This window comes from Siphateles boraxobius, unplaced genomic scaffold, assembly GCF_051911475.1.
Source record: "Siphateles boraxobius isolate OS27281-9 unplaced genomic scaffold, OSU_SipBor_1 25, whole genome shotgun sequence".
NCBI lineage: Eukaryota > Metazoa > Chordata > Actinopteri > Cypriniformes > Leuciscidae > Siphateles > Siphateles boraxobius.
The window spans coordinates 30,749,508-30,764,087 of NW_027508866.1; the positions used below are offsets into that span (position 1 = coordinate 30,749,508).

The following is a 14,580-nucleotide window of genomic DNA, read 5'->3' on the forward strand; positions in this document are numbered from 1 at the left end:
AAGCCTGTGGGGCAGACAGAGCAGCGTGTGTTCGTTGGAAACCGATGTGTCCCGAAGCGCACTTAACGGCGGGATATAGACATCGACTTCCTGAGGGCTGCCCTGAGGGGAGGCTCTTTCGGTTTCGTTCTCGACACCCTGAAGCAGAGGACCGGCAGGGAATAATCGAAAACCGTTTCCGATGGGCGAACATGAGCACTGCCTGGCCGCAAGCCATTGGGGCGGACACTGCAGCGTGCATTCGCTGAAAACCGATGTGTCCCGAAGTGCACTTGACGCTAGATACAAACACCGATTTTCTGAGGGCTCCGCGGAAGAGCAATTCTCGCTCATCCCTCAACGGGGGGGATAGCCCTGTTATTTTTGTCTCGTTTTCGATACCCTGAAGCGGAGGACTGGCAGGGAAGAATCGAAAAACGATTTTTGATGTGCAGAAGGAACACTGCATGGCCGCAAGCCTGCGTTCGCTGCTTATCATTTTAATTCCTCAGAAATAAATGTAGCCATAAACACTGTATAAGTGAAATACGGTCTGAATGGTAGGCTGAATTAAAATATCTAACTTCCGATATTCAAAAGTCAGAAATATTTCATCATTTTAATTTCTTAAAATTAAATGCAGCCATAATTACCAGACAATACTGTTTTGTGTTAGGCTATACGGTCTCGAAATCCACACGCTGCCTCGGCAACGCGAGATTCGAGTCGTTCACAATATATTTGGCTTCCAACCCAAGAAGAAAGTCAACAGGTGCGAGGCTGAAACATCCGACATCGCACGGATATACGCGTTGAGATATTTCTCAATGAATACAGCCAGCACCCTCAGGAGCTGACTGTTCATGCCTCGCACACACACAGAATCTTTATTGCAAAGTAGACCCGTAATCTACGCGTTGCCTCAGCAAACGCAAGATCCGAGCAACTAGATGCTGTATTGCAAAGACCGTTGAGCTACGCGTTGCCTCGACAAACGCGAGATCCGAGCAACTAGATTCTGTATTGCAAAGACCGTTGAGCTACGCGCTGCCTCGACAAACGCGAGATCCAAGTCACAGAATCTTATTGCAGAGTAGACCCGTAATCAACGCGCTGTCTCGGCAAACGCGAGAACCGAGCCACTATAGATTCTATATTGCAAAAGACCCATTTGCGTGCCCCATGAAGAGCGTTGCCGCGCCGCCTCAGCAGACGCGGGTCCCGCACCACGGGGCTCGTGAGCCTGACCACCCTCCTCCTCCTCTTTTTTTTTAATGGACAGGCGGGAGCGCAGCATACGGATTGGAAGTTTTTCACAATCCTCGCAAGCAGCCCCCTCGAGAGCTGCCAGCGCGTGCTGCACTCCCAAACAATGTGTAGGCCTACACAAACGATGTGTGTCCCCACCCGTGATATAACAAGGGCAGGTATGCACACACCGAGTGAAACTTGGGCTCGCCATAATATATATATAGTTGTAATTCTTTGTGACAGACAACACCAAATAAGACAGACAAGTCAAACAGAGAGCGCTTTGCTGAAGAACAAAAAGCTGACATCTCATGTGTGCCTGCGTCCTTCATAGCTTTCGCTTGTATGCCGTCACTCATTACGTCATGACACAACACCAATCAGAGATTGGCTTAGTTTCATTCATGCTTCTGAGACGCTACGCTGAGGGGTTCTCAGGGGTTCCCCCAAAGTGTCATTCGACGCAGTCCGAGTTCCCTCGAAAGGGAACATCTATATTTCTCAGTCAGACTAAGTAACTTAAAGAATAACAAGTTATAAAAATAAAGTGCTTCTTTCAAAATGAAAAATAGTACCCCTAAGCTACCTGTCTCTGAAATATTCATGACAGTGTCTCTTGCAACAATAGAACTGTAAACTGTGCAACTGATTATATGATTTTCAACAAATCATGAAAAAAACTGGACATGAACTGTGTCCGGGGTTACTGTCCATTTGCAAATGCAACATTCAGGTTCTTGTGCAGGAAAATAAGCTGATCAACATTTGCAGGAATGAGTCTGCTTCGCTGTGCTGTCACTATATCTCCAGCGGTGGAGAAAACTCTCTCAGCTGCAATGCTAGTGCCAGGGATACACAAGTATCGCTTAGCCAGTCCAGCTAAGAGAGGAAAAGCTGTCTGAAGGGTCCTCCACCAGCTGAGCAGGTTTTCTGACAGAGACAGGGGAGGGGCTTCAAGATACTTCTTCAGTTCCTCTTCAGCTCTGGAGCTGGGAGATCTACGGACAACACTGACCTCAGTAAATGTCTTGCCCAATAGGGTGACCAGTTCAGAGGGTCTTCTTTTTGGAGCAGGGCCTTCTTCTTGCTGTGTTGTCTCAGACTCAACCTCAGCCTCTTCTGAGTTCACTTGTCTCTACGGAAACAATTTAACAATCACGTCAGTCATTATCAATTATGTACAAGTAGTCACACAAGTCCCTCATTTTATGGTTAACTAAAATTAAAAAGGCATATATAAAACCTGCAAGATTAGATGGCATCATTTAACTTCGACCTACATCCATTTTTAGCAAGCATTAATGTCTTACACATTTTAGAAAATATATATTACTCAAGAACAGATAATTTACCTCAAGTGCTGCAGCCTCTGCAACTACATTGGCATGGATTTCCAGCTGGTCCTCCTCAGTGAGGAAAGGCAGGGCCTTGAATCGGGGGTCCAAAAAGGAAGCAGAGTACAGCATGCGCTTATCCCTGCAGAACTGTATCTTTTCGCCAGATCATCGTGGATTGCCATTTTGATTTCCCGAATAACTGGTGTGTCAGCAGCAGCAACGCCAGCTGCCTCAGTGTCGTGCAGCAATTGAGCATGCAAAGAAGCAATAAGACGTAGAATCCTCTTACATTATGTGGGTTGCATGTTTCATTGGTTTCAGCGCCGATGCGATTTCCTCAGCAGTGGAGATGTCGGTGTTGCTGAGGGTGCAGATGTCACTTACACATTTTCTCACCTTGGGGGACAGCGGCGCAGCACAAATAGCAGGCTGCTGCTCTAGGAATCGTTCTATCATGTCCAGCGCCCTGTTCCAGCGTGTATCGACATCCGTTTTCAGTTTGTGCACCGGTAACTGCAGAAGTTTCTGCTTTTCCAGCAGTTCATTATTTGCAATGGCGCTGCGGTAGAAGAAACCAGTAATTCGCCTGATCCTCCCAAGCAGTCGTGACACCGTAGTGAGCTTCAGAGCTCGTTGGGCAGCCAGGTTGAGAGTATGGGCAAAACATGTAATGTGTGCCAAGTTGTCAATCTGTGCAGCGGCGAGCATGATGGCAGCATTATCGGTCACAATCACCAGATCCGAGACCGTCAGCTCCCATTCATTAGCAACAGAGTGAAACATGGCATTGACATTTACGGCTGTATGGCTCTCGTGCATCACGCGAGTTTGCAGAATACGGGATTTGAGCACCCACGTATCAGTTATGTAGTGAGCGGTGAATGTCACAAAAGACTTGGTTGCTATTGATGTCCATGCATCACATGTTAGTGCCACTCTGGTCGTTTCGGTTAGGGCACTGGCGACCTTTCTTTTAGTCTCATTGTAAAGCTGTGGCACAGCTGTCTCAGTGAAAAACTTGCGGGACGGTATGGCGTACCTCGGCTCCGCTGTCTGTAACATGCAGACGAACCCCTCGTTCTCCACCACACTGTAAGGCCTTAGGTCTTTGGCGATGAAGCAGGCGATAGACCAAGTTATTTTTTTTGCCCTCTTGGAGTTGGCAGGGAGTTTCGTGAAGCACTGCAGTGTGCGTTGGTCTACAGCTGGCGGCAGACTCTGCTCCGTGTCGCTGAGCTCCGGGTGATGCCTAGTAATATGAGCCTGCGCATTTGTTGTGCTGCCGAAGTACTTGGTCTTCGTTTTGCAAAGCTTGCATACTGTGTGTGTCATGCCCAGCGCAGTGCTTCCAGGCATTCGGTAAAAAACGAAATTATGCCAAACTTTAGCTTTTAGCTGGTTGGATCTCCCTCTCATCCATATCTGCTTCCTCTTTGTTTTAGTGATTTGCCGCTCCATTCAAAAAACGGCTGCGTGGTGACGTCCGGACGTTCCGTATAGGCTAGTTACAAAAATGGAGGCGAACAGCCAGCTGATTTTATTTGTTTATTAAATCGATTCTTGGACATTTCAGGTCGATTCGGAATCGTTGCAAATGAGAATCTAGATTCTTCTGTGAATCGATTTTTTGGCACACGCCTATATGCTAATATATCATACACAATATGTTACAGACTAAATATGAATGTTTAGACAAAATTTTGTGATTAGTTTTGGATAGATTATAAAGTTTTGACTGACATTAAATAGGTAAGCTTTTGTTCACCAATTTCTGCTCATATGTTAAATATACTATAGTATGATGTTTTGTCAAAAATAAAGTAGGTAAATTGAATTATCAACTAAGATGTTATTATAGTGTTTGTTCCAATATTCAAACTAATGAATACTTACCTTTTTTAATAATTATCCGGCCTTTGCCTTCTCAGGTGTGAACACGCCTCCACGCATATTGCCTTTCCAAACAAAAGGTGTGTTATAAAATTTAAATCAATGTATTGTTTTGTGTAAATGATTAGGCAGGATGATTTTCAGTTCATTTTGAAGCAAAAACTCTAGGCAACAACACCCATTATTCAAAAATCTTGTGGACACATATTTAGTATGTGTTTTGTGGCCTTATTTCAGACACTTTAAGTTTTAGTTTTTTCAATAACCATGCATAAACAATATTCTCTCAAAAATACAAACATGTACATACATCTTGCTCACATATTATGGTAGCCCTGTTTGTGCTAAATAGAGTGTAATTACACCTTTGCTATTAATATGTTTATAAGCAACTGAAAAAAGCACAAATGTCAGGGGATGTCAAAACATCTCAAGGACCCCAAAAACACCTCAGACCCCAGAGGGTTAATTGCTAACATTACACACTAAAAACTCCTGGGTTATTTCTTCAACCCATTTTCTGGGTTATTTGTGTTGGGTCAAAATTATGGGTTATTTTTTTAGAGAGTAACCCTTTTCTGGGTTAAAGGGCTAATATTTTGACCCAATTCCTGGGTTGTTTGGGTTTCTGGGTTATTTTTCAAAGAGTAAGCCATGTTCTGGGTTATAGGGTTGGCTTTCTCTCTCTCTGTGTATTTTTTGTTGGAGGGGTGTATTTTATTTAGTTATTATATAGGCCTTTATCACAGTGCTCGTGTCGTCACTTCCAATGGCGGATAGTAGCGTAAAGCGACTTCCGGTTTAGTCTGTAGCAATGGCGGCGAGCACAGCGAGGAATTGTTGTTGCGTTCCTAAATGTTCTAATAGTTCTACTAAACAGCCGTATCTCAGTTTCCATTCTTCTCCAACCGACGAAAAAGCGAAGAAATTGTGGATTCATGCTATTCGGCGGGATGAAGGCAAAAGTTTTGCAGTTTTAAAGGGGAGTACGTACGTATGCGGGAAACCCTTCACAGAATCTGACTACTCGTCAACAGCCGATCGTAAACGCTTGAAACGTGGAGTTATACCGTCCAGGTTCGAATGGAACAACTGGGGGAGTGTTCGCCAAAAACGATCCGATGTGCTAGATAAGGTAACGTTAAAGCGCCAACATTGCAGTGAACCAGAGATCAGTGACGAACAGCCTGTAGTCTATTATGGTCCCGTCGCACCCACAGACCATGACTACTCAACACCTCCGTGTCCAGGTCTTTTGGATGCCGCAGCAGAGAGAATTAGAGAGCTGGAGGCTGAAGTGCGAGCTTTGACTGTCTCCCGCATTCAAATAAATAGACTTTGTCTCTCGGATGACGACTTCCGATTTTACACGCGCTTTCCCTCAGAGAAGATTTTCCGGATTTTCTGGACATCAATAGAACCATCAGCATCGAACCTTGTGTATTGGTCTAAGGCACAGAGACATGGTCTAGAGACGGTTCCAGGACCAAGCCCTAACAGAAAGCTTCAGCTTATTGATGAGTTTTTTCTTTATTGCTGTCGCGTGTCTGCAGGTCAACGAGAGAAGGTCTTGGCAGATATATTTAATGTGAGTACGACAACGGTCAGTCGAGTAATCATAACTTGGGCAAATTTTCTGTACCTTGTTTTGGGGTCTTTGCCTATTTGGATGACCAAAGAGCAAGTCAGAGCAACCATGCCAGCAAGATTTAAGGAGTACTGCCCAGATGTCCGTGTTATTTTGGACTGTACTGAGATCAGATGTGAAAATCCCACAGCACTTACACTACAGTCAGAGATGTTTTCACATTACAAAAACTACCCTACCTTCAAAGGCTTGGTTGGTGTTGCTCCATGTGGGGCCATAATCTTTGTGTCACAGCTGTTCACTGGATCCATCTCAGACAGGGAGATAACAAAACAGTCTGGACTTTTAGAACTGCTCGAGCCTGGAGACTGTTGTATGGCAGATAAAGGCTTTACCATAGAGCCACTGCTTGAAAATGTGGGAGCCAGACTTGTTATCCCTCCATTCAAAAGAGCAGCCCAATTTACAAAAGAGGAGACGAAACGTACACAATCAATAGCCCGTCTAAGGATTGTGGTGGAAAGAGTAATTCGACGAATTAAAGAAAACCACATCTGGGACTCTACCATTCCGCTCACACTGACAGGAACAGTGAACCAAATATGGGCAAACTGCTGTTTAATGGCTAATTACCAAGGCCCACTTGATGTAAATGATGCTGTTGTATAAAATGTATATACAGAAAAGAAACATGATTTAAGTTGACATCAATCAAATGTCTGTTATTTCATAACTTCAAGTTTAGTGTTTAATTTGTACAAAAATATTGAATTGTGAAAACTTGCATTTAATGTTGCAACATTTTTTTTAGTAAATTAGCCTAAAAGTTGCAAACTTAAAAATTGCATTGATATGTACAAGTATTGACTACAGTGATATGTACAAGTATTGACTGCATTGTGACAATTAAGAAGTTCAGTTACAATTTCTCATTTATTCATTGACAATTTACAGTGAACTTAGTTATGAATAGGCAATATAAAAAATTTAAGACAAAAAGATGCTTAACCAAAATAGAAATTTGAAGAATCTTTAAGAGTTGTTTACCCAAAAATGGAATGTATGCCATACTTTGTTGCATACATATCATTTTTGGGTAAACTATTCATGTAACAGAAAACAAAATCAACATCAGCACTAGTTTAAGCACATCAGCACTCTTAAGAGTTAGTATGTATATATATGTATATATATATATATATATATATATATATATATATATATATATTTATATATGTATATATATATATTTATATATGTATATGTATATGTATATGTATATATGTATATATGTATATGTAGTGCTTGTGCTGGGTATAGTGGGTGGTACCGTCTTAAGTTTCATCATCCTGTAGTGTGCGCTCTGAAACAGCAAGCCAACCAAATGGTTGCATAGCTCTTTCCCAGCCACACAGGAACAGCAGAAAGTACTGATGACAGGAGGATTCTCGTCGACTTTAAATGAAATCTAAATAAATAAAACATTATATAGTGTTTAAAATTAGAATACAAATGAAACATTAACATAAATTAACTGCAACAGCAGTCTAACATTTTTCATTTGAACACCTTTTCAAACAAACTGCAACCGCAGTCTAACACGCTACAACCGTAGCAACTATAAACACAAACAAATTTGTGTCCTCGAACTGGACCTAACTATAGTTCATCCTGAACAGGTAACCTGAAGAGAGTGTGGCACTTCGTTTTTCTTCATGAACCGGTAACACTGTGCCCTGATAATCACCTCACTATCTACAACATCAGATACTATTGCACAAAAACAGCATTATAATCACAACACCATAACACATCAAAATAAAAATCATTTTTTAATTGTTTTATCATTTCGTATTTGTAAGTTTAATACGTTACGGATTTAATAAAAGACAAAAACTTAATGGTTTAGCCAGCTAAGTTAGGTAGCATGTTAGCTACTTCGAGAGAATAAACAAACGTTCAAATTAAACTTACCTTCATAATTGAAGATGTAGTGTTCGTAGAAGAATTTATATCCCTTCTCAAGTTTGGATATTTTCGTTTGTGAATGATTTTCCACAATTGCGTAAACGTCGGTGATATGGGGAAGATCCCGTAGTGATATTGAAAACCTTCGCGCCGCCATTGCTACAGACTAAACCGGAAGTCGCTTTACGCTACTATCCGCCATTGGAAGTGACGACACAAGCACTGTGATAAAGGCCTATTATCATGTCAACATAGTTCATAATATGACCAATCACACTTGCGTATTGTGTACATTATGATAAAACAGTATCACCATTTGTACGAGAAATAAAATGACACACCCTCTAAACATGGATATATTAACTAAGAAATAGAAGATAATCAGTGTGCCAGAAATTCAGAAGAAGAGCAAGAAGAAACGGCTCTTTTTCTCTCTCTACCCCCGCGCGCGCCCCCGCCCGCGCAGTTCTGGAATTTTCTCACAGTCGTCGACTCGTTTGAAATAACCGTCGCTTCGCGCTCAATCCTTTTGGCCTGTGCCTCTTCGGTGAAACTTCATCGTGTATTCAAGGTAAGCGAGTATTTTCAGTGTTGATGTAACGTAAACTTTTATGTGTCAATGTCCCAGTTGTTAGTTTAGCACCATTTGCTGACAAAATTACCATGGCTTAGTTGCTACGGTGAGATAAGTTAGCCGTGGCCCGTGGAAAGTCTGTGGTAACATCTAACGTTAACTAACGTTAGTTTTAAGTCCGTGTAAAGTTTGTCAAACTAAAGAAGAAGGTGTTATTAACCACACAGCCAAATTTGAATGATTAAAAACAACGATAAGTTCATGAAATTAGGTCTCAAAATGGTTGAAATGCTTTGAACACATTGTTGAGAAATACATTTTTAAACTGTTATGACCTATTTAATGTGTTTAGAAGAAAATGACTGAATTCACTTTACACGGTCTTTAAATTCTATTTGTCATAACCTGGGCTGTACTCATCTCATTATTTCATTCTTATAATACCGGTAATAATACGAGAAGTAAAGTTAACGTTAGCATTACAGTGCAGCTAGTGCCGACTCCGTGTGGCGCCATTTGGCGTATGTCCGCGACCAGCGCCCAGCAACGGCTCAGGACCTTCTTCAAAACCCTGCCGCGCAACAGAGCGCCATTTTCATAGTTTTATATTAAATTGACATTTATTTGTTACGGATGCTTTGAGGTAAAGTATTCAGAATGTGGACTCAGCTACAATTGTATTTAAATTGTACAGTACAATCATAAAATAGTACATACATTATCGTAATTCCACAATGTCATTGAACATAACATATTGCTGGCCGTACATTGTACTGTACAATTAAATACAATCGTTGCTGAGTCTGCAGTCTAGAACACTTTACCTCAGAGCGTCTGTTAACTGAATGAATTGAGAATATCACCTGAAAATTGTTTGCTAACTTCTATACTGCCATGTTCTTTCCAGGTCAATAGACAGCTTTGTCGCTCTTCAGCTAACCGCTGTCTGAGCTGATCGAACATTTTAGAGGTGAGCATTTTACTGCCTAGATACTTGTGCCTTATCTTTAAGCTGTTATGCATAAATTGGGCCAGATATTCATCTCTGCATTAATGTCATTACAGTTGTAAAGGAAATAAAAGATGGACAGTATAGACTGTCATTTACAAAAAATGGGTAATGCTGCAAAATAACCACATTAGTTAACTAGCAAATTGGGCCACGTTTTAAAACAAAAAAGCCACAGTATTCCATTAAAAGTGATTATGTTAGCTTAATAATCAAAGAGTGACTGGTGAGATTGTCTCGACTTATTAACAATACTCATGTTGTCTTGTTTTCTGTCTTTTCAGATGAAGAAATAGATGCCTACAGATGCCAAAGGGGAACTAGCTCTAACACTGCTACCCACCATGGTGCCACAGGCCGTCTACAGGGTTGGGAAGAAGACTATCCGGCACTCCACTGAAGAGTCCTGGACAGCGTTCATACACCAAATGCCTGTAAGTACGATGGACCAGTTTCTCAGCACCACTCTGAGAGAGAATATTCTTAATTCTAACCATACTTTACAGTTGAAAGAAGGCAATCCAAGTGACATGTTTCATGTGAAAGCTAAAGGGTGAAACCTGATTTAAAAAATAAAAAAAATGGAAGGTTCCTCAGTTGTATTTAAGTTTTGGGCAATGCCATCCAAGGTAGCAATCTGACTAGAAAATGAAGTTAAAGATTTCAAGTTTTATTATTCAGTGGTTCTCAACCCACATTTTCTTGTACACATTCATGACCCACACAAAAAGAACACACCAATTAAGAACCACAGGTCATTTGGCTTCCTTGTACAGTTAGTATCAGCATTATAAGAGACTGCTAGTCTATTATCTTGCTTACAATTCGCCTTCTACACAATATTCACTTTCTTTGACCTATCTTTCTGTCTCTGTCTGTTTTAGGTTGGAACAAATATGGTGGAATTCCTCCAGCAATCAAAGCCATTCCCCACTGTCCTGGCGCTGGGAGATCCCCAGCAATGTGCCTCTCAGGCATTTGTTATATTAGCTGGTCAGGCACTCCCTCAGAGCACACTGCTTGGAGCAGTTGACGTGTGCTTCAAGGCATATTATGTTCTTGATATCAACTACCCCAAGCAGTGTGCTCCCGCATGGGAGTTTCTGCAGCAAGTTGTGTAACAGATTGAGGGATCTGAATCAAATCCAGTCAAATTTCTTAATACTGCCTTGCTTAATTGCAGAACTGTTTAATAGTGTTAAGCTGCAGTAAATGACATGACCAATGTTTGTGTTCTGTTTAGTTAATTACCATCATCATCATCAGCTGTTCTACTTTGTAGTCTTGTTTAGTGTGTGTACATCCTGCCTGTCTGTACTTTTTGGAGGTACATTTAGTAAAACATTTGAATTGGAACTTTGGACTCCTCCTCTTCTTCTTCTGCCTGCACCACACCGTGACAGATATAATGTAAACCAAAGTTTTATTTTCTGAAATAAAGAGTACTGTCATAGTAACTGGTTTATTTCAACCCAGATATTGTGGTTGTTCTTTTGACCTAGAAGTTGGGTTATAGTTAACTACTATGTTGGGTTTTTTAAACCCAACATTTGGGTCAGGTATTTAACCCAGTATGTGGGTCAAAAAGAAGAACCCAATTTTCTGGGTTGAAATAACCCAGAAATTAGTTGGTCCCTTTTTAACCCAGGATTTGGGTCAAAATTAACCCATTATGGGTTATTTTTGACCCATGAGTTTTTAGTGTGTAACAGCAGTCATAATATTAAAATCATTCCTGTAAAGACAAAGAAATCCCTTGAAGTGGGTGAATTTTAATATTATCAAATTGCCTGTTTAGAACAAATTCTTTCAGCGTGATCAAAGATTGAGTAAAGCGATGTTCCTTTTCTCATCTTTTTAAAGGCCATATTTTTATCGTTAAGATTGAATTTGTGGTTATTTTCAGTAGCCTAATATTCAACTAAAACAAGCGCTCCCTATAAGGTTAAACATTAGCCTAGCTAACCAATGCATACCTTTCGCAAATCTAATCAGAAAACACTTCGGGACAGTATCTGATCGATATGTAAATGGGAGTCCTTAAAACCTTGATCAAGTGATAATCTGAAACAACAGCAAAGAAACGCTGTTGTGTATTTTTATTTGTGTATATTTTTATTGTGTACTGGCACAAAGAAATCTGCTGAGATTTACAATTTGTAGTTCTGATTATGCAGTAACTAGAGGTGTTAATTCGCACGCTCAGTTTTTAATCACACTGAAGCAGGATTGTTGTAGTTCCGCTGACTAACACTAGAGGGCCGCCTTAAGTGTCTAACATCTCTCAAATTACCAATCCCTGACTTCAGTCTGTGTGGGCTCTATAGCGCCATCTGGTGGACACTCACAGATAGGTCATTCTTTCCTCAATTTCCTCTTGCTATTTCAATGTCCCTGTGATTATTGACTTGTGCAGTCTAACTTTAAATACATATTCACATTTACAGCTTTGCTTGTGTTAATATTATTGGATGTTGGACAATTATCCTACCTCTGACTAATGCCTCCTCTCTGCCTTCCTTCCTGCCTGCTATGAGTTTGTTTGCTTCGAGGCTGTAAGCTCCGTCTAAGCCTCGTATTACCTTTGTATTTCTTTCTGTTTTAAACCATCATTTACTACCAATTCTAGTTGTTTATACTACTAAATACAGCTTACCCAACATCTCAGATTAACCTGACATCGCTAGCTTCCGTTATTGTTAGCACAACACGCTAGTAACTCACTAGCCTGTTAACGCGCCACCTGTGCGCTCAGTTATTTATTTATTTATCTCTCGCGCGCCCGCGCCTCTGAGTTCATAAAAAGCCCAGGTGAGTAAGAATCAGTCAGCAAACACGGTGAGTAATGTCTTGTCCTGTTATTGTCACCTGCACTTCATGTTACATGTTTAGCATAGCCTTCCCCGTCGGCAATATAGGGTTTATATATGATAAATGCAAGGACACAGTCAGGCTGATGGAGAAGTTTTCAGAATTAGAGACACGCATCCAAACTTTAATTGAGGATAGTAAGTGTGCTAGAGATTTAGATACTATTTTGGATGCGCCTAGCATAGTGAACTATTTACATGATTCGGTTCCGGCTGAATTATTGCCTGTGCAGCAGGGCAAATGTGTGACAGTGAGGGATCGCTCTAGTCGCGGATAAAAAAAAACACTCTTCCGTTCCGATTACCATAACAAATCGATTTGCCCCGCTCAGTGAAACACCCACTGAGAATTCTGTTGATTGTGCCCTGGTAATTGGTGATTCGATCACACGGAACCTGAAAATAGAGCCACCAGCCAACATAGTCACATGTTTGCCGGGAGCCAGAGCGCCTGACATCAAAGCAAATTTAAAAGTGCTGGCTAATGCTAATCGTAAATTATATATCATTGTTATTCACGTCGGCACTAATGATGTTCGACTTCGCCAGTCGGAGATCACCAAAATTAATATTAAAGAGGTGTTTGTGTCAACTCTCTGTTCCTTCTCGTCTCGTGTTTGTGCTGTGGTATGAATGCACGTGAGTAGTGGGCGTGAGTGTATGACATCACCTGATCCACTTCAGCTGATCCTCATCCACTTCACCAGCTGCAATCAATCTCACCACTCTACTTATACTTACCGCTATTCTCCAATCCTTGTCAGATCGTTGTTTGATGTCGTCCGTGTTTGTGTTCCGGTGTCCAGTTCCTGCCTTGTGTTCCTGTTCTTCGTCTTCGTCGCTTGGTTTCATCGGTCGTCTCACCGTCACCTCACTTCAGCACTTCATTACGGATCCTGACCACCGAAGTCCCTGCGTCACCTGTTCACATCTGCTTGTACTGCATCCTTATCAACATTAAAACTGTTTACTTGCATTTGCTTCCAGTCGTTCCTCAATACACCATGACAGTTTGAACTCGCAAGTACGATGTCAGGCTCTGTAATTTGCTCTGGCCCCCGTCCTGTTCGAAGGAGTGATGAGATAGTGATGAGTTAGTAGATTGTGTTCACTCAATGGCTGGCTGTCTAAGTGGTGTCCGCAAAATAATATAGAATCCATAGACAATTGGAAAAGTTTTTGGGGCAAACCTGACCTGTTGAAAAGAGATGGTATTCATCCCTCCTGGGATGGTGCTGCTCTTCTCTCTAGTAATTTGGCTCATAGTCTTAGAGATAAAACATGACAATCTGGGGCTCAGGTCAGGAAGCAGACAAACTGGCTAAACCGACCGTCTGCTAGCGGCCTCGTGTCACCAAGGTCAGATAAATCCCATCACATAGAGCCTGTTTCACCTAGATATCATCAAATAGAGACTGTGTCTGTTCCCCGAATTTGGAAATCCAAAAAACGTCCAAACCCATCTAAGGTTAAAAATGTAATTGATGTTCAACAAATAAAAAATAAAAAAATAGATATAATACAGATGAGCAAAGGATAAAGCTTGGGTTGCTGAATATTCAATCCCTTACTTCAAAAGAACTTATTCTTAATGATATGATTTCAGATTATAAACTAGATGTGCTGTGTTTGACCAGAGGTGTCAAAAGTATTCACATTCATTATTCCAGTAGAAGTATAGATACTAGGGTTTAAAAAGACTTCTGTAGAACTTGAAGTATCAACTCAAGCTTTTTACTCAAATAAAAGTGTAAAAGTACTGGTTTCAAAACTACTTAAAGTATAAAAGTAATGCAAGGAAAAAATGCCATTAAGGACAAAAGCTTAGGCCGCGCCACATGGGCCTATAGTGCGTTACCACCTCCTCAAAAAACATTTCTATAAAGGCCATGACTATAGGGCCAGTTGTTCAAAATATTTAATCTGGATCAAAATGATCCGGATTTGAAAATCCCATTTTTTCCTATCCAGGATCAGGTAATCCGTCTTACTTTTATCTTATAATGGCCAATCTTATATTCAGCCTCTCTCAGAGGACTTAGAGAGATGCACTGACATGGCAGGTATTGTCCATCGCTACCACCGTGTTGGTGGAAGAGGATACCGTCACAAAG

General features: G+C 41.1%; 1 protein-coding gene across 1 annotated transcript; it reads left to right on the plus strand.

Annotated features, from left to right (window-relative positions):
* Positions 1-8,476: 8,476 nt before the first annotated feature.
* Positions 8,477-10,915, plus strand: LOC143749595 (uncharacterized). The gene is made up of 4 exons (XM_077242028.1): positions 8,477-8,584; positions 9,495-9,557; positions 9,881-10,030; positions 10,481-10,915. Exons 3-4 carry the CDS (start codon positions 9,893-9,895, stop codon positions 10,715-10,717), a joined length of 375 nt encoding a protein of 124 aa, XP_077098143.1. The 5' UTR covers positions 8,477-8,584; positions 9,495-9,557; positions 9,881-9,892; the 3' UTR covers positions 10,718-10,915.
* Positions 10,916-14,580: the final 3,665 nt, after the last annotated feature.

Coding starts and splice junctions, on each gene's coding strand:
- LOC143749595 (XM_077242028.1), top strand. CDS start 9,893: ATGCCTACAGATGCCAAAGGGGAACTAGCTCTAACACTGCTACCCACC. Junction 10,031..10,480: donor CGTTCATACACCAAATGCCT/GTAAGTACGATG, acceptor TGTCTGTTTTAG/GTTGGAACAAATATGGTGGA.